This window comes from Miniopterus schreibersii, assembly GCF_964146895.1.
Source record: "Miniopterus schreibersii genome assembly, chromosome: 2".
Classification (NCBI taxonomy): Eukaryota; Metazoa; Chordata; class Mammalia; order Chiroptera; family Miniopteridae; genus Miniopterus; species Miniopterus schreibersii.
This window is the reverse complement of record NC_138102.1, coordinates 180,125,424-180,146,003: the sequence shown is the minus strand read 5'-3', so window position 1 is coordinate 180,146,003 and position 20,580 is coordinate 180,125,424. Positions and strand designations below refer to the sequence as shown.

The 20,580-nt window shown below is 56.8% G+C and overlaps 1 protein-coding gene across 2 annotated transcripts; it reads left to right on the top strand.

The window, feature by feature from the left end:
• Positions 1 to 2,675: 2,675 nt before the first annotated feature.
• On the top strand, positions 2,676 to 20,141 carry IL2RB (interleukin 2 receptor subunit beta). Of its 2 annotated transcripts, none has more exons than XM_081127708.1 (10): positions 2,676 to 2,751; positions 5,464 to 5,581; positions 6,030 to 6,144; positions 6,910 to 6,991; positions 9,092 to 9,197; positions 10,640 to 10,788; positions 11,967 to 12,132; positions 12,653 to 12,749; positions 14,070 to 14,154; positions 17,153 to 20,141. In XM_081127708.1, exons 2-10 carry the CDS (start codon positions 5,497 to 5,499, stop codon positions 17,930 to 17,932), a joined length of 1,665 nt encoding a protein of 554 aa, XP_080983834.1. In that variant the 5' UTR covers positions 2,676 to 2,751; positions 5,464 to 5,496; the 3' UTR covers positions 17,933 to 20,141. The 2 variants fall into 2 exon arrangements, with proteins under 2 accessions (XP_080983834.1, XP_080983833.1); XM_081127707.1 differs by having other exon boundaries at positions 6,027 to 6,144.
• The last annotated feature ends 439 nt before the right edge of the window (positions 20,142 to 20,580 follow it).

The following is a 20,580-nucleotide window of genomic DNA, read 5'->3' as shown; positions in this document are numbered from 1 at the left end:
AAGAAGGGCACCTGGTTCATTAGAGACACCTCGCTTCCCTCCCCTGGCCCTCCTGTGTGCCGCACGCTGCTCGTGAAGGCGGGGCCTGTGCCAGTCACCTGGCTCCCCTGCACCTGGCTGGGCCCTGGGCCATCTGGGTGCTCAGCAAATGTGAGAGGTTAATGGTGGGTGGTGCACAGGTAGGCTAAACAGCCATGTCAGGCGGGCGAATAAAGAGCAATTAAATTTATTAAAAGGGGGATGGAGATATCCAAAGGGAAAGGCTACACAGCTCTGAGTCAAATGGTATTGGGTCCAGGATGGCAGCAAAAATATACTTGGGGCACAGAAGAAACAACAGGAGACCCTAGGCTGGGCTGCCTTGGCGCACTGAGAAGTCAGAGAGCGAGAGAAGGGAGCTCGAAGGCGGGTTTGGGGGGCCTTGGAGACAGGCTCAGGCGGTAAGCCTGGGCGAGCTGCGGCTGCCCATTGCTCCCCTTTTGCGAGTCTCACGGGGTCCCCTCCGGGGATAGAGATGGCGTTGGCTGCTCCCCTGGGAGGGGAGGGAGCATGCACTGGGGCCTTTGTCCTGAGCGGGGGTTTTTTTTGTGTTGTTTTTTTAACCCTCACCCGAGGATATTTTTTCCATTGCTTTTCAGAGACAGTGGAAGGGGGAGACAGAAAGAAACACTGATGTGAGAGACACATCGATTGGTTGCCTCCCACATACACCCAGACCCGGGCGGGGATCAAGCTCGCAAACGAGGTTCATGCCCTTGGTTGGAATCTAACCACTGAGCCAAACCAGCCAGGGCTGTCCAGAGCGTATTTCTTTCTTTCTTGCAGATGGGACTCTTCGGGGACATCTCAGGGGAGTGTCTCAGAATATCCATCCGCTCTCCAAGTCAGGGCCGTGGTCACCACTGATTGGCAGGTGCCAGTGCAGGGGGTCATTAGTCAGTGTATCTGGTCCTGAGGCAGCTACTTGTCTGGTTTTGCTGCTTATCTGGGCCTGGAGCTGAAATACCACTGAGGCCTAGATGTTATCTTTAGGGAGGAAACACTCCGGGGGTCTAACCCCCGTGACCATGCTGGGGATATGCTGAAAGCTGGGGATATGTGATATGCTGGGGAGGGCAGGATAGCCTGGGGACAAGGTTCTTGTTTTTCCAGTTTTGCCCCTTGCCAGGCCTCGGGGCTTCCTGACCTGGTGAGCCTATGTACCTAGTTTCTGTACCTGGCCCACCTAACAATACGTTTGCCAAATGAATGAAAGAAGGAGAGGCAGAGGCGAGAAGAGCCTCAGGCAGGACACTCAGGGCGGAAACGCATCCCCTGGGGCCACACTGTGGGCCGAGGCCCTTATTACCAGCTGGGTTCGTGATTTCTAGCTTTGCCTGGGGATGTATGTTTTTCTTTATTTGTGTTTTTAAGTTTTAACTGAATTCACATATTTTGGGGTGGGAAATATATTCATGTCATTGTCAAAAGGGTCTACAGTGAAAAACAGCCTCTCTACCCCTTCCTCACCTGACTTTCTTCCCCAGAACCAGCTTTCCTGATTTCTTGAGAAGCTTCCAGAAATATGCCTTGGCTTGTTTTCTTATCTTTATGGTGGTTGTGTTATCTGCAGCCAGAAAGCCTTGCTCGGGGCTGGGCTGTATGGGTCACACCATTGTTAGCCTCTGGACATACCCCGCAGGAACTGTTAGCACAGGGAGGCAGGTCACTCAGCTCCAAGCAGCCACGAATCAGGTCTCCCTGGCAGCGCTGCCAGCTGCCCGCTGCCCGCTGGGAAGGGAGCTGGGCCTCATTCTCTTCGCAGCGTTTTTCATTCCTCTTTCTTGCGTCTATAGACCAGGGTTCTCCTCACAACCTTGGCAAATTGGGGCAATGCTCCAACCAACTAAGCTGCCTGGCCAGGGCCTGAGCTTCTTCTTTAGGATGCTGGAAGCTACTTTACAGGGTCATTGGGCCTGTGACACTTCATATAAATAAATGTGCACTTTTCTAAAGGGGAGTCTATACATTTTCAATATTAAAAGAAGCCCTGAGCTGACCCCTTCCCCTCAAAACAGGATGGGGGGGGGAGGGTTAAGAACCATGATTTGAAAGGAAGATGAAGGTTCTAGAATGTCCAATAAGTGGCTATCAAATTGTTCCCAAAGCCCCCCAAAATAGTAACCTGCCAATGCTAACCTGAGTGAGGGGCTTCCTGGAAGGCCGAGTGAAAAGGGAGGTCTCAGAGAGATGGGTTTGATGAGAGCGATAAGTGCGGGGGCCGGACACCTAAAGGGACATGTTTGTGTGAGGTCTGGGTGTTAGTGGGCGTATGTGACCAGATGAAGGCGTCAAAGGCTTGAGGTGGCCTGTGTGGGACGGGGTGGGGGCGGCGTAGGAGAGAAAAGAGGCTGAGCCCCTTGGCTCCTGTGTGCAGCAAGGTGTCTGCCTGAGTATGTGTGCCTGCCGCCACAACACCCACACCCCCAACCCCGCCCGCCCCCAGCGAGGAGGAAGATCTTATCTGGCCCTTAGGTGCTTCAGGAGTTTCTAGCTTTCTCAGCAGCCAGCTCTACCCCCCCCACCCGCCCTAGGCCTTGCCCCCTCCAGCCTCTGCACAGGAAGTGGGCTGGCCCTGGGATTTCAGGCGGCTGCCCCCATCAGTCTGCTCTATGAGTCTCCAGAGCCCAAGCCGGGCCCTGGGGAGATGGCTGTGGTCTCAGCAGCAGACAGAACTGGACAGAGCTTGCCGCAGCCCCATGTCTCAGCCAGGTGATATGCCACCTTGCCCTCACTCTGCCCCAATCCGGTCCCCAGGTACTGTAGCTCCCTCGGGGCCCCTGCCACCAGCCCCAGGGGGCTGGGAGTAAAGGTCACGGGGATGGGGCCACACTGGGGAGGCTTCTGAGGAGGCTTAGAGGGTGGAAGAGGAGACCTGGCTGTGAAATGGGGGTGCTGGGAGGCCTCTGGGGTTTGAGTCCGGATTGGTCCCTTACTTGGCTGTGTAACTGGCAGGTCAGTAGTGTCTCCAGTCACTGCTGGGGAGATGGGACTCCTTTCTTGGGGCTGCCCAGGGGGCACTCTCTCTCTCTTCTCCTGGGGGCCCAGGCCACCTGCTCTTAACTGTGTTTGGAACACCATGGGAATGGGGCTGTTGGGGGGCAGAGCCACCCTTAAGGTCCCCTTCCTTCCCCCACAACCAGGATCCTGTGCCTTCTGGGGAGATGCCCCCCAGGGGGAAGTAGCAATAGTGAGCCCTGTGTGAATGTGTGTGTGTGCATTTGTGCGTGGGGAGGGAGGGGGGTTAGAGGGGACCAGGGAAGGTAGTGTCTGTCAAGGTCAGAGGTCAGTGGGACTCATCTCTGGCTACCCAGTCCCCACGAACCCCCACATTCCACAGTATCTGCCCCTTGGAGCCTCTCCTGCACCCAACTGGGTTCAAACCCCTAGCTCCCCCAGCCTACAGCCTGGGCAAGAGGCTTGCTCACTCACACGTGCCTCAGTCTCCTCATCTGAGAAAAGGAGTCATAACAGTAGCTACTCAGAGGGCTGCTGGAGGACTGAATGAGGTATTATCTGCGAAGTGCTCACGACAGTGCCGGGCACAGGGCAGGAGCTGAATATTAGTCACCCTCATCAACCCCATCCTCAGTGTCATCGTTGTCACTGTCATTACCAGCATCTTCTTTAACTCAGAATCAGATGGCCTGGTTTGAGTTCAGCCCCTTGGGCAACCCTGTGAGGCAGTCGACAGTCCTGACATCTATCAGAAAGGAGACAATGACGCCAACCTCCCAGGGCTGTGGTGGGGACCTGATGAGTCAGGCAGTGTGACAGCCCTGCCATCGAGAAGGGCATGGTGGATGCGTGTGGGAGCCCTGGGGCTTAGAGGTCTGGCGTGTCCTCCACGAAGCTGGGCCTCTTCCTTGCTCTGTGACCTTGAGCAGATTTCTTAAACTGAGACTCAGTTTCCTCTTCTGCAGGATGGTGCAGCCTCGAAGACAGCTAGGCATCCCCAGCCCCCACCCCTCTGGCGCGCGGTCCTGCTCTGTCCTGGCATCTGTCCCTCACGCTCCTCTCTTGCATGTTGTCGTCTTGGTCTGTGTTGCTGCACCCTCGGGCTAGGGCCACGGGGAGCCCTGGACCTGCTTCTCTTCTGCCTCGCTCCCTGTCCTGGGGGCTGGGGTTTGGCTCTGGCCTCGGGGCAGTCTGCAGGCCTCTGCCCCCACCTCCTGTCACCCTGGGGCTTTGTACCAGGTCCTGTCCTGGATATAGGTTGCCTGTTGGCTGGGGCCAGTTCCCAGGGACACTCTCCAGGGGATCAACAGTGCCTGTGTCCCAGGTTTGCGATCGAGTGACTCAGGGGAACAGTGGGGCTTGCTGGGAATGCCCTTTTGTGGGGCTCTGTACCCTTTGAGGTCCCAACCCTGTGCCCTGTAATATTTGGAGGGTCCAAAGAGGGAGGCAACCAGCCCCACCCTGGGGAGCTTACCTTTTGGTGGGGATGGTAGGCCAGGCATGGAGGAGTCCACAGGTACCTCTCTGGGCTCCTTCCCACACCAGGCCAGATGCCACCAGCAGGCCTGTGCCTCCCCAGGGCAGGGAGGCTCTCAGCCTTACCTCTAGGACCACGTCTGGGACAGGGGCTGGCAGGGTGGAATGGCGAGAGAGAACGGACCTTGGAATGGAGTGCGGGAATTGGATCCCAGCTCTGCCTCTTCTGTGTGTGTGACCTTGGATGGGTTAAGGACTTGGAGCCTTGGTTTTCTCATCTGTGTAAGGGGATAATCTGTGTGAGTTAAGTGCCCCCCCTCCAAACCCCAGCAGCTCAGCATATTAGATGAGCCAGTGTACCAAAGCCCTTGGCAAGTATTGTTATGAGGTATGTGTTTATTGAGCTTGTGAGCTGGCTCAGTGGGTGGGAAAGATATAGTCAGAGAAGTTACAGGCGGGCCCTGCCTGGGCTCCGGGCAGTCCGCACTGACTCAGACCCACATCTGCCTTGGTAGCTTGCTCTTCATGTCTCTGTGCCTCAGTTTCCTCATCTGAGAATGGGGATAATTGAACTGTCTCCAGCAGATGCTCTTGCTGCTTCATTTAAAATTTAAAACAGAGTCTGGCATACAGGAACGTCTTGCCGAGTGGTTTCAGATTGGCTAAGGGGGCGGCAGGGCAGAGAGGAGGTAAGCTCTAATCCCAGCCTCCCTAGGTGGACGCGAGCAAATCTTTCACTTTCCTGGGCCTCAGTCTCCCCAGTTTTGAACCAGGGACTGGGCTTACTCACGGAGCCCTATCAGCAATGACAGTGTTGGGGTCCCTGGATGGCTGAAGGAAGGGAGTGAGCATGTGTGGGGCAGAGGGAGCAGCAGGCACAAGGGTCCTGAGGCCGGACTGCATTGAGCGGTGAGGGGCGGACCTTCGCACCCTGAGCAGGGCAGGGGCGGGTGTTCACTTGTGCTCTCCCCCCTCCTCCCCTCCCTCCAGGGCTCCCTTCCCTAGCTCCCACCCGTGGATGTGATGGCGGCTGCTGCTCTGTCCCGCTGTCCCCTCCTGGTCTTCTTCCTGCTCCTGGCCATCCCTCGGGAGTCTGCAGCGGAGAACGGTGAGGATCCCGGCATCTGGACAGCGAGAGTTCCCTTAGGAAGGAAGCCAGGGCCTTCTAGAGCCCTCCTGGGCCCTGCTTCTTGGCGGAAGGCCTGTCATCCAGGACAGGAGGCAGGCAGAGGCAATGGGACCAGAGACCAGGTGTCTGCCTCCCCTGTCCCCCTCTGTCCTCTCCCACACGCCTCTCCAGGCCACAGAAACACTGGCATCTCCGCCCTGTCCCGCCCCAGCCTGCCTGTGGGGACCTTGCAGGCCCTGGGGCTCAGTTTTTCCCTCTGAAATGGGCCACTAACCCCTTCTCTGCCCATCAGGGCTGTTTAGCTCCTCCTCTGGTAGGCTGAGGGTTTGAGGAACAGGGACAGCGGGTGGGCACCCTGCAGCCAGGGCGGGAGGGAAGGGCAGTGGGCACCCTGCAGCCAGCCACTCACGCCCCGTCCTGCTAGCAGACACTTCCAAGCTCACGTGCTTCTACAACTCGAGAGCCAACATCTCCTGTGTCTGGAGCCGGGATGGGGGCCTGCTGCCCACAACCTGCCTCGTCCAAGCCCAGCCTGATCAGCGGTGAGTGTGCGGTTGACGGGCAAAACCGCAGAATCTCAGGCCGGCGGGATCTTACAATAGCTGACACTTAGGCTCTTGAAATCCTAAGTGTCAGACTCCAAGGCGTCTGTACTTTGAGAACCTTGGATTCATGGAACCCACAGACTCTTGGTGTCACAGGAGTCTGGAAAATTCGAGAGTCAGATATTGAGACTCCTGGAACCTGGGTGGGAGTGGGGTGTGGGGATCCAGGCTGGACAAGGTAGACTGGGGACACTGGGCTTTGAACTTGATCTACTGAGGCTGGAATTGACTTTATAGGCAAGAGAGGAGGAAAGGGGCGCACCAAGCTTTGGGAGTAAACTGGGGTTTTGAGAGACCCCCTATGGCAGCTGTGGGGAGAGGGGACTTGGAAGTGGTTGGGGAGCTTGGGGGTGGGGGAGCTGGTGAAGGGATAACATGCTACAAACATCCTAGTGACGGCAGCATAGACTCCCAAGGCCCAATCAAGCCCCGTGGGAAGACTTTGCAGGGCCTTAGGTGCGGAGGCCAGGTGTCCAGAGCTGGTTTGTTTCTAGAAGATTACTCTGGCTGCCGTGGGCCAGGCTGGGGTGGGGAGGGCAGAAAAGGTGCTCATGAGGGGAGGTACAATAGATGGAGGACTTGGCACCCCTGTGAGGTTGATGTAGAGCACCCGTGCAGACTGGCCTCACTGCACGGGGACCGCCCAGAGGGCTAGTTCCGGGGTCCCGCCTTTTCTTCTAAGCAGTCCTTTTGTCTTGAAAGGCCCTGGAACAAATCCTGTGAGCTGTTCCCAGTGGGGCCGGCATCGTGGTCCTGCAACCTGATCCTTGGGTCCCCCCCATATGTGAGTATCTGTAGCGGAGGGAAGAGGGCCAGGGGTAGGGTGGGTGCCTAGGGTGTCCTTCCAGAGAAGAGCTCAATGGCCAGCAGGCTTTGGTGGCGGGCTGCCTGGGGCTAGGAGGTGGAAGGAAGGAAGGCAGTGTCCAAAGGCCAGAATGCAGGCCTGACCTGGCGGTGACAGATCCATGGTGCATGAGGCTCACCTTCTGCAGCAGCTCCCGCTGTCTTCCCCATGTTGGGTGGGTCCTGTGACACTTCACACTCCTCTTCAAGTGGGGAGAGCACCCCAGGAATAGTAATAGCCACACCTCTGACTTCCCGAGGTCTCACCAAATGCAGGGTGGTGTGGGGTCAGGAGTGAGGATTCGGAACTGGACGGTCTAGGCTCCACCCCTGGCTCTGCTGTGCACCAGCTGGGTGATGTCGGATGGCCTCCGTGCCCGTTTCCCCTTCTATAAAATGGGAATGATTATGGCACCTACCCTTGGGGTTGATCTGAGCGTGAAGCACTTGGAACGCCACCCAGAGGAGAGCATGCACTTGACACGATCGTCAACGGATCCCTGGGGAGAGGCAGGCTGGACCTTTCACCATGGCACTAGGCTGCCTCTGGAAGGGCACGTGGCCATGTCCATGTGGATGCACATCAGATCGCTGCCTGGCAAACCCTGCTTGGCAGTGAGGGGCACCAGGGATGCCCAAACCATATTTTCCAACCATCATCAAGTTATAAGCATACTCAGGGAGCAGGAGAGTGGAGGCTTGCACAGTGCAGCTGATGAAGGACAGCCTCTGGGCCCAGACTGCTGTGCCTGTCTTCGTGAGCTCTGCGGGTGGTCTGGCGTCAGGTCCTGGTCCCCCCTAGCTGTGTGACTTTCCTAACTGTGTGACCTCAGGCAAATCCTTAAGCCTCTCTGTGCTTCGGTCTCCTCAGCTATACGATGGGAATAGTAACTGCCTGTCTCGTAGGATGTCGAGAAAATTAAATGAGATAACATTCGTAAACTCTTAGAAGAGAGCCTGCCACAGGCTAATGTATTGTTGGCATCTTTACAACAATGGTAATAGTAATAATAATAATAGTAGTACTAATACTGTCTGGGAAAATCTGGCCCCCGTAGAAGCTGGCAGAAAGCTAGGGCAGGGCCCTTGGAGTACAGAGGGAAGAATTGTTCCAGCTCTGGGAACTCTGAGGACCAGGTTCAAGGTTTGCTCATAGTGGGCCCTGCAGCAGGTCAGAGGGACTATGCCGCAGGTCCTGGACATAAAAACAGCCCCAGAGCGTAGACCCCACCGGTGCCTGCAGGGATGCAGGGCTCCCTCTGTGCGGAGAGGAGGCCACCAAGCGCTGCTCGCTCGGCAGCCCTGGGTCAGGCACGACAGGCCAGGACTGCAGTTTTGGTGGGGCTGTGGACACAGAGCCTGAGTTTGAATCTGGGTTCCCCTGTGGACCAGATGCACGACATCGGGCAAGTCTCTTAACCTACCTGAGCTTCAGGTTTCTCACCTGCGGGAGGGGGGTGGACCGCTGAGAGAATCAGCCAGAGCAGTGGCCCAGGCACCTGAGCAGGGCCTGCCCGCAGAGGCTTAATACCTGGCTGTTTCCTTCCAGAAAAGTCAGGGGCTGTGGCTGAGAAAACACGGGAGAGGGGAGCCTTTCACACTTAAAAACTATTATATAGGTACAGTCCTAGCCCTGCACCTTCTTGGGGACTCATCCTGTTTGCATACCTCTTGGAACCGGGAATTCCCTTCCTCCCAAGGCAGCTCACTTCACTCTAGATCAGGTTGACGAACTGCTGTCTGTTTTTGTAAATAAAGTTTTATTGGTACATAGCCACACCCATTCTCTTACCTGTTGTGTGTGACAGAGTTGAGTAGTTGTAACAGAGGCCGCATGACCTGCCAAGCCAAAAATATTTACTACTTGACCCTTTCCAGAAAAAGTTTACTGACCCCTACCTTAGACAGTGTGGGCTCGTGGTGGGGGCTCCACCTGCACTGTGGTCTCCCCTCCTGCCCTGCCCCCACGCCCTCACCCCCATGGTCTCCCTCCCCACCCCAACTGCCCCCATCAACATCTCTGCCCCCCCTTCCCTCGCAGTCTCAGCAACTGACCTCAGCAGACACCCTCAAGATGAGTGTGATGTGCCTCGAAGGGGAGAGGTGGAGGAGGGTGATCACGCAGGACTTCAAGCCCTTTGACAACCGTGAGTGAGGAATCCGGGGGGTGGGGAGGGTACCTCCTTCCTTGTCTGTCTCTCTGGGATCACACTGTTACAGTCTCTCCATCAACTTCCACACCCACATCTGACAAGTTCACTGCCCGCTGCCCGAGGATGAAGTCCCAGCTCCTTACCCTGACATTCAAGGCCGCTTGGGAGTTCACCTGGCTCACCTCTCCAGCATCCTCCTCTTGCGGCCTATATTCCTGCCACACCAAAGGCCGACTCTCCGAACTCAGCTGCCCATCCTTGCCTCTGAGCCCTTTCGCATGCTGGTCACACAGTCTGGAAGGCTCTTCCCACCTGGAAAATTTCCATTCACCCTTCAAGGCTCAGTGAAGAGTCACCTCCTCCAGGAAGCCTTCCCAGACTCTCCTAGCCCTTTGCACTTCCCCTTTCAGGGTGTTTATGTTCTGGGTCATCACTGCTTGGTTATGGGTCTGTCTCCCTCACTGGGCGGTGAGCTCCGTGAGGACAGAGCTTCTGCCATCCCTGTCTCCATCCTGAGTACTCAGCACCAGGTCTAATCTGGGCGGTGCTCTGGGAAGGTTTGTTGAATAACTAAGTGCCTGCCCCCCCCCCAGCCCTTCCTGCCTCCCTCTAAACCTTGGAGGCCATCTCTAGGGAAGAGGTAGGGCAGAGAGTGAGACCCAGGCAGTGTTCTAAATGCAGCCTTGCCTTAATTGAGTGTGATCTGACTGGCCGATCATTTAACATGTCTGAACTCAGTTCCCTCATCTGTGAAATGGGCATAATCAGTTACCTGCTGCACATGGTTTTTGTAAGGAGCCTATAAGCCAAGACTCAGAAACTGCTTAGCACATGCTCAGTAAGCATTCACTTATTGTTGCTCATGGAGTTCTATAAAGTCTCAGAATTATAAAACTTAGATCAACTTAACTTCAGAATCATAAAATCTTATAATCATATAAGATTAATGAGATTAAATTAAATGAATGAGATGATCCATTTAAAACGTAGATCATTTCTGAGTCCAGAGAAAGGCTGCCCTGATTCATCCATTCAGCAGATATTTAATTAAGCGCCCATTATGTGCCAGTTAAAGTTCCAGGCACCAAGGACACGTGAGAGAACAAAGTCCCTGCCCTCAGCGAGCTCAGTCTGGTGAGGGAGATGGAAAATAAATAAAGAACCCAAAATAGGGATTTTCTATGTCAGGTGGTCATAGCGCTAGGAAGGAAAATGAAGCCAGCGAGGGCACAGAGGGGCGAGGCGGGTGGCCGGGGAAGGCATCTCTGAATGGGTGATATTTGAGTGGTGACCTGCGGATTTCTGGGGGAAGGGCACGCCGGGAGGGAGGAACAGCAGCTGCAAAGGTGGAGGTGGGAGCATGGCTAGGCTTGATCGTCTTGGCGTCATGACCCAGCATCCCCAAAACTTACTCTCCCCTCCTTCTCCCCCTCCAGTTCGCCTGATGGCCCCTGACTCCCTCCAAGTCACCCACATAGGGACCCACAGATGCAACATAACCTGGAGCGTCCCCCAGGCCTCCCACTACCTTGAAAGATACCTGGAGTTTGAGGCCCGGACGAGGTCCCCAGGCGGCAGCTGGGAGGTGAGTGCAGGGCCAGCCTGCCCTGATTCCTCCTTCCTGCTCACCCCGTCCATCCGTCCATCCTTCATCTCGGCAAAGGCAGGGCAGCCCCAGGCAGCCCTGGGCCTGTCTGCACTGCCTGCTGTTGCTTCTCCCCCGCTCCACGTGACCCCTAACAACCCGGGGTTCCAGCTGGTGGCAGACTGCAGGCAGGTGCTAGGGCAAGGTTTACACAACCGAGAGACAGGCGGCTTCCCTCTGTGAGGTTTCCGAGGCCCTGGACGTCGCCTCTCCACTGCTCAAATCCAGCGGGTCCAGGTTCACAGCAGGCTGTCCTTCCTCACGCACTCATTCCGTCGCTCACTCAGCCACTCAGCAAACATCCCCTGAGGACCTGCTATGTGCTGGATGCTGGGGAGACAGTGGAGGGCCAGGCTGGCAAGCTTCCTGCTCTCAGGAAACTCCCGTGTATGTGCGGGGCAGGGGGATGGAGAGGCAGACAGTTGGCAAACACAGAAACAGTAGACCGTAGGATACTGATAAAAGTTATCAAGAAAATGAAATGCGCTAACACTTCTAAGAGGGACTGGGACAGGCTAGTTCCTTGGGCAGGTGACCAGGGAAGGCTGCTCTGAGATCTGAGGGTCAAGGGGGAGCTGACTCTGCTCAGATCTGCGGAGGGTTTTCCAAACAGAGGAAAAGGCCACTGCAAAGGCGAAACATGGCCTGGGGGGGGGGGGGAGGAATGAAAGAGAGGGTGCAGAAGGAGCGGGGAGAGGTCTGCGGGGGACCCCTTTCTGGTCATGAGGAGAACAGGGGGGAAGCAGGGAGATCCGCCTCAGGCTGAGAGGTGGTGGGAGCTCAGACCTGGAGCAGGGAGGAGGGGAAGGAAGGGAAAGGGTCCCCAATAGGTCCTGGAGGTGGAACCAGGTGCTGGAGGTGGAACCAGTTGACTGGCAGCTGGCTTTGGATAGAGGGGATGAGAGAGAAGGAGGGGTTTAGGATGACCCTGGGGTTTGAGCCCCAGCAACTGGGTAGTCAGGGAGCCTTTTGGGAGGATGGGGGGTGTCGAGGAGGAAGGGTGGCTGGAGGGGAGGAAGGAAGGCACTGCTTTGCTCAGTGTCCTGGTTAGCCCTGCCATGGGAGGCGAGGTGGGCAGTGGGGGCCCCTTGGCTCTGACAGTCCTGTCTCTACCCCAGGAGGCCACCGTGCTGACCCTCAAGCAGAACCAGCAATGGATCTGCCTGGAGACGCTATCTCCAGGCACCCCGTATGAGTTTCAGGTGCGGGTCAGGGCCCACCGAGGCAACCTCATGACTTGGAGCCCCTGGAGCCAGCCCCTGGCCTTCATGACGAGGAGTGAACGTAAGATGGAGTTGGACAGGGAGGGGTGGCTGGGGGTGGCCCTGGGGGCAGCTGGTGGGGGAGGCCTGGGGCTGAGGCCACAGTGCTCATCTGTCACCATTAGCTCACTCGATGTGGCCCTGCAGTGTGGGCAGCAGGGGCATAATTGTGCCCATTTTACAGATGGGAACAGGGACTCATAGCCTTGTGAGTTAGTGGGAAGGCCAGAGAGGCTCTTTTCACTTCCCCATCCTGAAACCTCAAACTCCTGGTTTCTTCCAGGGTTGGGGTGGTCTGCTTTCACCTCCCAGCCTCAGCCTCCTCATCTGTGAAGTGGGTACCATGATACCGAGGCAGGGCTGCTGTGACGGAGGCATGTGATGCCCCCTGTGGGCCTGGCACACAGCAGTTCTGCTGGTCCTGCTGGGATGCTGTGAAGGCCCTGGGGCAGAGATTGGGGAGGGGGGACGCTGCGGTGATCTGGGTGAGTCGGGGTGCTTCTCTAACCCCTCTCCCTGTGTCTCTTCCCATCCATGAGCAGCGCCTTCACTGGGCCATATCGTCGTGGGCCTCTGCGGTGCCTTTGGCTTCGTCATGTTAGTCTACCTGCTGGCCAGCTGCCGGTACCTTGGGCCCTGGTAAGAGCACTGGCTTCCCTGTCTGTCCCGTATGCTCCCGTCTGACACACACCCCTCACCAGGTCACATTCTGGGCTGAGCCCCCTGCTCGGACACACCAGTGCTCCCTCTACCCTCCCAGGAGTCTGCCCTGCCTAGCACCTGCCCTCTCTCTGTGATCCATCCCCAAAGACAGAACCAGCCTAATGGGAGTGGGGGAGGGAGAGCCCTGGAGGGGGGAGGCGACAGGGAGCAATACTCTCAGGACCGAGTGTGTGTGTTCACGCCAGCTGTTGTGTGTAGGTCCTCATGGCTCTGTCTGGGTCCAGGCATTCACTCATTTATGCCTTTACTTACTGAGCCCAGCTCCATGCCAGGCATGGCACTGAGTGCTGGGGATGCCAGGGCTAGCCATATGCCTGCGGTCCCATCTTCTTGGAGGAAGGCAGATACTTGGCAGGCATACACATATATAATGGCACACCGCGTTAGGATGGGGAAGGAAGGTGCCAGGTGCACTGGAAGCAGACTACAGGGAGAGGAACCCCAGCTCGGGTGGCCGGGGAAACTTCCTGGGGAAGTGATGATTCCCTTGAATGGGAAGGAGGAGCTAAGGGGGAGTGGGCAACGGGCGGAGCAGAGAAAACAGCATGTGCAAAGGCCCTGGCTGGGAAGGAGGGGAGAATATTTCAGAAACTGAGAGTGCAGGGATGTGGTTGTGGCTGAAGACCAGAAGGGGATGGGAAGAGGGCTGACCTGAGCCTGGGCATGTGGGCAGCAGCCAGGTTTCCTGGGCTCTCCAGGCTGTGGCATACATTTCAACACAGATGCCTATAGATAACGGAGCACTCAGATTGGGATTTGGCCCCACTCACCTCTCCCCAAACCAAGTGCCCTCGGCCAGTGAAAACCTGAGCCACCATCCGTGACAGCCCTGACTAGGAGGCCCATGATCTGGCCTCTGCCTAACTCCCTCCTCCTGCTCCGCTCTGCCCTGCCATCTCTGTCCTTGGCTGCTGTGGTCCCCACCCCACACCCTTCTCTTCCCTAGCCCACTGCTCTTTGTCTCCACAGTGCGAATGGTAACGTTTCACACTTGGTTTGTGTCTGTCTCCCCATTAGAATGTCAGCTCCTTGAGAGCAGGGACCTGCTGTGTCGGCCGGTCCTTGTCCCAGCACGCAGCACAACATCCTCCCTTACTGGACATTCGATCACTATGGACCGAATGATTGAATGAAGAGTGGCTCCATGTTCTGCCCTCAGAGCCGTGGGCTGATCGCAGGGCACCATGGCCCCTTCCCTTCTCACCCTCCTTCCCTCCCTCCCTCTCCCATGTCCAGGTTGAAGAAGGTTCTGAAGTGTCACATCCCAGACCCCTCGGGGTTCTTTTCCCAGCTGAGCTCAGAGCATGGAGGAGATTTCCAGGTAGGAGCCTGGAGATGGAGGGCAGAAGAGGGCAGCTGGCGTGGGCCGGCCAATGGGCGGGTGGGTAGTGGTGCCAACAGGGAGGGAGGTGGTGCAGGAGTAGCAGGTTTTGCTCTGTGTGAGAGCAGACAAATACTGCGAGGAGCAGCCTCAGGTGGGCATGGGCCCCTTCCCCCAGCTCTGGCACCAGTGTTCTCTGTCTAAGTGGCACCTCCCATTTGAGCCAGACTGCCTGGTTTTAATCCTGGCTCCACCATTCCTGGCTATGTGACCCTGGGCAAGTTACAGAATGTCTCTGTGCCTCAGTTTCCTCACCTGTAAAATGGGGAGGAAATAGTGTCACTGTGTATATGGCCCTGAGAACATTGCCTGGCCCACGGTCAGTGCTCAAGGGGCCCTCGCTAGAATTGCTATCACCGGTCTGTTGACTGAGCAGGTCTTGGCAAGCAGAGCGCGGGCTAGAATTCAGCCCCAGCCCTACCCCTACCCCAAACCAGGTGCCCTTGGGCAGTGCCCAACCTGAGCCACCATCCACCACAGCCCTGATTGGAGGCCTACATTCTGGCCTCTGGCCTAACTCCCTCCTCCTGGTTCCCTGGGCTCTGTGGGGTACAGGTTCTCCCCACACGACAGAGAACAGACCTGCTCTGTGCAGACATGTGCCCTCTGCTCCTGCAGAGAACCCCTGGGCAGGCTCCATAACTTCTCACAGACGCTCACAGTCCTCCAGTCACTTCTGGCCACAGAACACAGATTCATTTGAGAAGCACTAGCCCATAGAGTAGTGACACTCTGAACACCATTCAAAGTTGAGTCTCCCCTCCCCCAGTCCACACCCGCTTCAGGAAGGAAGCTTCAAGGGGGAAGGGGGATGTGGTGGGCTGCCTCTACCACCCAGCCACCCCCTGCCTCAGGCTCCCTAGATTTGGGGGGGAGGGGATAAGGTGGGGTGGAGGGAGGTCAGGAGGAGTGCTGAGGGGCTGTCAAGAGTTCTCTCTTAGGGATAGTCAGGCCCCCTGCTGGAATTCTTTGGAAAACTCCCAAAGACTGGGATATCTTACCTACAGTGCTCTCAATGTGGGGGGAATGTAGCAACTTAAAATTCCTCCTTCAGACCCAAAGGTAGTGAGCTCCCCATCATCAAAGGTATGCAAGCAAGTCTTGCCTATGTGTCGAAACAAGTCTTGCCCATGGCTGAAGGGATTCCTGCACTGGACCTGGCTGGAGGCCAAGACTAGGTGCATTCTCAGTCCTCCAGCTCGAAGTCTTTCTGATTCTGTGGGCCTAGGCGTTTTGGGGTGAAAATGGGGTCCTTCCTAGAATGCTGCAAACCACTCCATCTTCCTATGAGATCCTCCTGTTAGATACCTGCCCCAGCCTAGCGTGTGGCGGAGTCCCCGGGGACGCACGCGGTGGCTGGGCATCAGGGCTGGCCAAGTGGGCCCCCCACCCTCTGCGTCTGAGTGGGAGGCCTGCTCCTCTTCCTCTATCCCAGGACCCCCGGCTATAAGGCCACAAGGCCCACTGCCCTGTCCATGGGCCTGGGGGTGCACGCTAGCGTGTGAGTGTGTGAAGGAGGTGTCCCTGTCCCCCGCCTCTGCTTCAGGGGCTGTGGATGGAGGCCCAGGCCCAGGAAGTGGCTTTGACCACACACACCTCCCAGGGGCCCAGGGAGGCCTGGCCTCTCCTGGCTGCGTGCCTGGCATGCTGCCTGGCTCTGCCCTCCACCCTCTGTGGACCCCACCGCCCTGCGCCCTTTCCTTCTCTCGTTGATTACCCTTCCTTGCCATCCTCAGTTCGCCCTAGAGCCTCTCACTCTTGGATTTTCCTCTTGTAACACAAACTTCTGGTTTGGAGGAGGGGGCAGATTTTGTTGAGTGACGTGTGCGTGTGTGCACATACATGGGGTGTGTGTCTGTGCGTCTGTTTAACAGCCGGCTTAGCTCCAGAAACTCACTCTGGGGAGGGAGAAAAAGGACATTTCTCTACTGGTCCATTAATTCATCTGAAATATATTGATTGGACCCCCAGGCCCTGTGCTGGGCACAGGAATGTTGGGGGGAGCCCATCAGGCCTGGTCTCTGGGCTCTGGGGACTATGGTCCAGCTGCTGAGGGCTCCCAGGACAGAGAGCTGTTGGGGTTCTCAAATGCACCACCCCGAGGGACCCACTGCTCCCCACTGTGTAGCCTGCATTGTACCATGTGCCAGCTGTCTCCACCTTCGTTTTCTTACTTGACAGCTCCCTGAGGGTCCACAGTAAGGAAGCAGGGGGGATGCAGCTAACTGCTGTGGAATTGAGGCTCAGAGAGGTGCAGGGACCTGCCCAGGGTCACACAGCTACTGAGAGCCAGGGCTGGAGCCTAATCTCCCTGCTCCTGGCCAGGGCTCTCTGGACTCTGCAGCAACTGAGAAGTGCTTGGATGGGCAAGTTCCTCTCTTTGTAGAGGGAGGGTTGGGGGTGTATAGGACACTGGGAGGGAGAAGTGAATCGGGGGACTATTAGCTCCCCACCAGAGATGTTTCCATGGTGATGTGAGTGGGGATCCTGGGCCCCAGCTCTGCTACCAGCTGGCTGTGTGACCAGGGCCAGGGCTTATCAGTATAGGGAACGAGACCAGCATTGGCTGGTTGATTCACACACTCCCGCTAGTCCCTGCCGGACACTGATGTTCTGCCCTTTGCTGTGACCTCAGTACCTACAGTAGCGCCAGGCTTACAGTACTGGCTAAGTGGTCACTCATTAGGCCAGCACAGTCCCTGGGCATCTGCAGTGAGCCAGGAAGGCCTGTGCTGGGCTGGGAAGCAAGCACCTCCTCAGGCTGATCCAGAGGGTTCCCCAAGCCAGTGGGCAGGCGGGTGGGGTATGGGAGGAGAGTCAGGGAGGGCTTCCCCGAGGAGGCAGCCTTGGGTGGCTTGTTGGAGGAGGAATTAGGAGTTGTTGCTGAGAATCTGGAGGAGGCATCCCACTCACCCTCCACCGGTCTGTCTCCTGGCAGAAGTGGCTCTCCTCGCCCTTCCCCTCCTCCTCCTTCAGCCCCAGCGGCCCGGCACCTGAGATCTCCCCGCTGGAGGTGCTGGACAGGGACACCAAGGCCACACAGCTGCTCCTGCTGCAGCAGGACAAGGGGCCCTCGCCCTCCCTTGAGACCAGCGGCCACTCACTGACCAGCTGCTTCACCAACCAAGGCTACTTCTTCTTCCACCTCCCGGATGCGCTGGAGATCGAGGCCTGCCAGGTGTACTTCACCTACGACCCCTGCGCTGCAGAGCTGGAAGAGGGGGGACCTGCAGCGCCTGAGGGGTCTCTCCTCCCACCCCTGCCGCCTCCGCCAGGGGAGGATGATGCCTACTGCACCTTCCCCCCCAGGGATGACCTGCTGCTCTTCTCCCCCAATCTGCTCGGTGGCCCAAGCCCCCCAAACACTGCCCTAGGAGGCACTGGGGCTTGTGATGAGAGGCTGCCCCCCTCCCTGCAGGAAGGAGTCCCCAATGACTGGGTCCCTGGGGCCCTGGGGCCTCCTACCCCTGGAGCCACTGACCTGGTGGATTTCCAGTCACCCCTGGAGCATGCACTGGGAGGAGCGGGAGGGGAGGTGCCTGGCCCTGGCCCTGGCCCTGGCCCTGGCCCTGGCCCTGGGAAGGGGGCCGCCTTCCCCTGGGCCAGCCCTCCTGGGCAATGCCAGGTCAGGGCTCCCACCTCCTGTCTGACCCTGAACACTGACGCTTACCTGTCCCTCCAAGAGCTTCAAGATCAGGACCCAACTCACTTGGTGTAGACAGATGGCCAGGGGTGGGGTCCGGTGGCCGTCCACTGCTGCTCCAGGCCCAGCTGAGGACTCTCTGTCTTCAAGGCTTGTCCACTGCTGAGATACACAGTGTCCAGCTACCCCATGGACATCTTCACCCAGATGGACCCCACCAGGCCCTACACACTTGGCTGGTCACTTCCAAACCTCAGTTGCTGCTCCCTGATCCTACTTACTGCCCAAGTCAGGAACTGCAGGGGGAGGGAGCGTCAATCATGGGGTAGCGTGGGTTTTGCCTCTGAAGCATCGCTCCTCTCCGGCCTGTAGCTGCTCCTTGAGGAGAGTACTCGTGGCTCTCCAGGGGTCTGTACCCTGGCCTCCTTACTGGGCTTCCTGCCCAGTCTCACCCCCTTTCATACTCCCCCCATGTAGCAGCCAGGGCGCTCTTTCTAAAACACAAATATGGCCATGCTGTCCTTGTTTAAAACCCTGCCAGGACTCCCCACGGTCCTCACTTCTTGGGCTGGCCCTTGCCCTCCAGCACCATGTTGGGTCATTTCCTTCTGGAACCCTCTCAACCATCCTCCTGAGCCCTGTGGAGCTCCCTCATGCCCCCCCCCCTCCACCTTTGCACATGCCATTCTCTGTGCTTGGGGTACCCTCTCCTTTCTCATCTAGGTGACAAACTCCCCTTACCCTTCAAGTTCAGCTTCCCCTGGAGGGAAACACGGCCTCCCTAATGTGCCCAAACCTTGAGATTCAGTGCAGGAGGGACAAGTTCTCAGGGTCACAGGGTGGCTGGATAAAGAGGCCCTGTCACTTCCCTTTGGGATCTCTTGTGACTTCAAAAAGCTTGGCTATTGCATCTTTACCACCATGACCCAAGTATGGACAGAAACCCCCCAACAAAGTGGACATTGACTGGATCCTTCCTCAGTGGCTTCCCAGAGTCACAAGCATGCTGCTGTGAAGAAACCCCTCCTGGTGGCGGGTCCTGATGCTGTCACAGAGTGCCCACTTCTAGGCCCCTCCTACTCCACTATCTACTGCAGAGGTAGCCCAGGGGCTGGCACATCTCCAGAAGGGCAGCTCCCTTCACTGCGCTTGACACAGCGCCTTTGGGACCCCACTGTGTTCCCCGGACGAATTCGTGAACTGTGTGGTACCATGTTGCTTGGGCTTCCTGTGCCCAGCTGCCTTCTCGCAGGGGGTGCCGTCCCCTCACAGGAGCACCCTGGGCACCTTGACCCTTCTGAGATCAGGACTCAGGCGAAGCCATGCCCACTAGGTTCCTGCATGCCTGCTCCAGCAAGAGGCTCATCCCCTCACATGGAAGTCTTCCCCCTCCCGCCTTCTCAGGGCTCCCCATCACCCCTCCACCTCTCTTCCCTCTGCCCCTGGCACTGACCCCACCTCACACCTATGATGTCTGTCACAACCTTCTTCCTTGACTAGGGGTCTGGGGAAGGCATCCACCCTGAGCAGGGAGAGGGGAGGGCCTGTATTTATAGGCCCTGCTTGCAGCTGATTGGACGCTTGACACAAGCCCACCCATAGGCTAACCAGCAACCTATGAGGTGAGCTAGAACAAGCTCTGTCCAATCAGGGAAGCTGGGCCCGCACTGGCCAATCAGATTTCTCTCCGTCTTGGACATTTAAACTCAGGGAGGGCGGGAGGCCCCTGGAAGCAGGCGCTGGGGAAGGCTGGAGGAGTCGAGCCCTGGCTCCTGATCCAATGACTCCTGCTGCTGAGGGGCTACTGGGCTTCACTCAGGATCCCTGTTTCCCTTCTGTCCAAAATAAACTCCCCTTTCCGGAAGTTGCCTGAGTCTTGAATTCTTACCATGGAGTAGCTTAATTTCCCTGCAGTCTCACTTCCCGCCTCCTGCCAGTGTTCTGGGCCACCGGGCTCTTGTGTCCTGCCCAACTGTCAGACCCCACTTGGTGCCTAGACCTTTGCTGTGTGTCCTGGGTAAACTAGGGAACTTCTCTGCAAGTCAGTTTCCACTCTGCAGAGTTCTTGGGAGGGTTACATTTCTCAAGCCTTGGTCATTTGTGTTATATATATATTTTTTAATGATCTGTGTGTAACATCTTTGTTTTTTATTACAATTCACATTTTTGGTTAAATACTTTTATTTAAAGGAAAATCTTTATATTGCTTCTGTAAATGGAAAACTGATATTCACTATAAATAAAAGGTAACTGTAAAAAGTAAATACAATTAAAAAAAAAGTTTTAATTCATTGCCTGCTGGAAATCTGCTCTGTCTCTTAGTTTAAAGGGGAGATTACCAGCCTGGTCAGGTAGCTCAGCTAGTTAGAGTGTCGTCCTGATACACCAAGGTTGTGGGTTCCATCTCTGGTCAGGGTGTATACAAGAAGCAACCAATGAATGCATAAATAAGTGGAACAACAAATTGATCTTTCTCTCAAATCACTAAATAAAAAATTTTTTAAAAAAGGGGGGGGGGGGAGATTACCAAGTGCCAGAGGCTGTTGAAGACATGCCAGCACCTCGCCCAGCCAGGCGTGGCTCAGCGATTGAGCTTCAACCTAGGATCCAGGCAATCGGGGTTCGATTCCCGGTCAGGGCACATGCCCGGGTTGCGGGCTCGATCCCCAGTCGGGGACGTGCAGGAGGCAGCCGATCAATGACTCTCTCATCATTGATGTTTC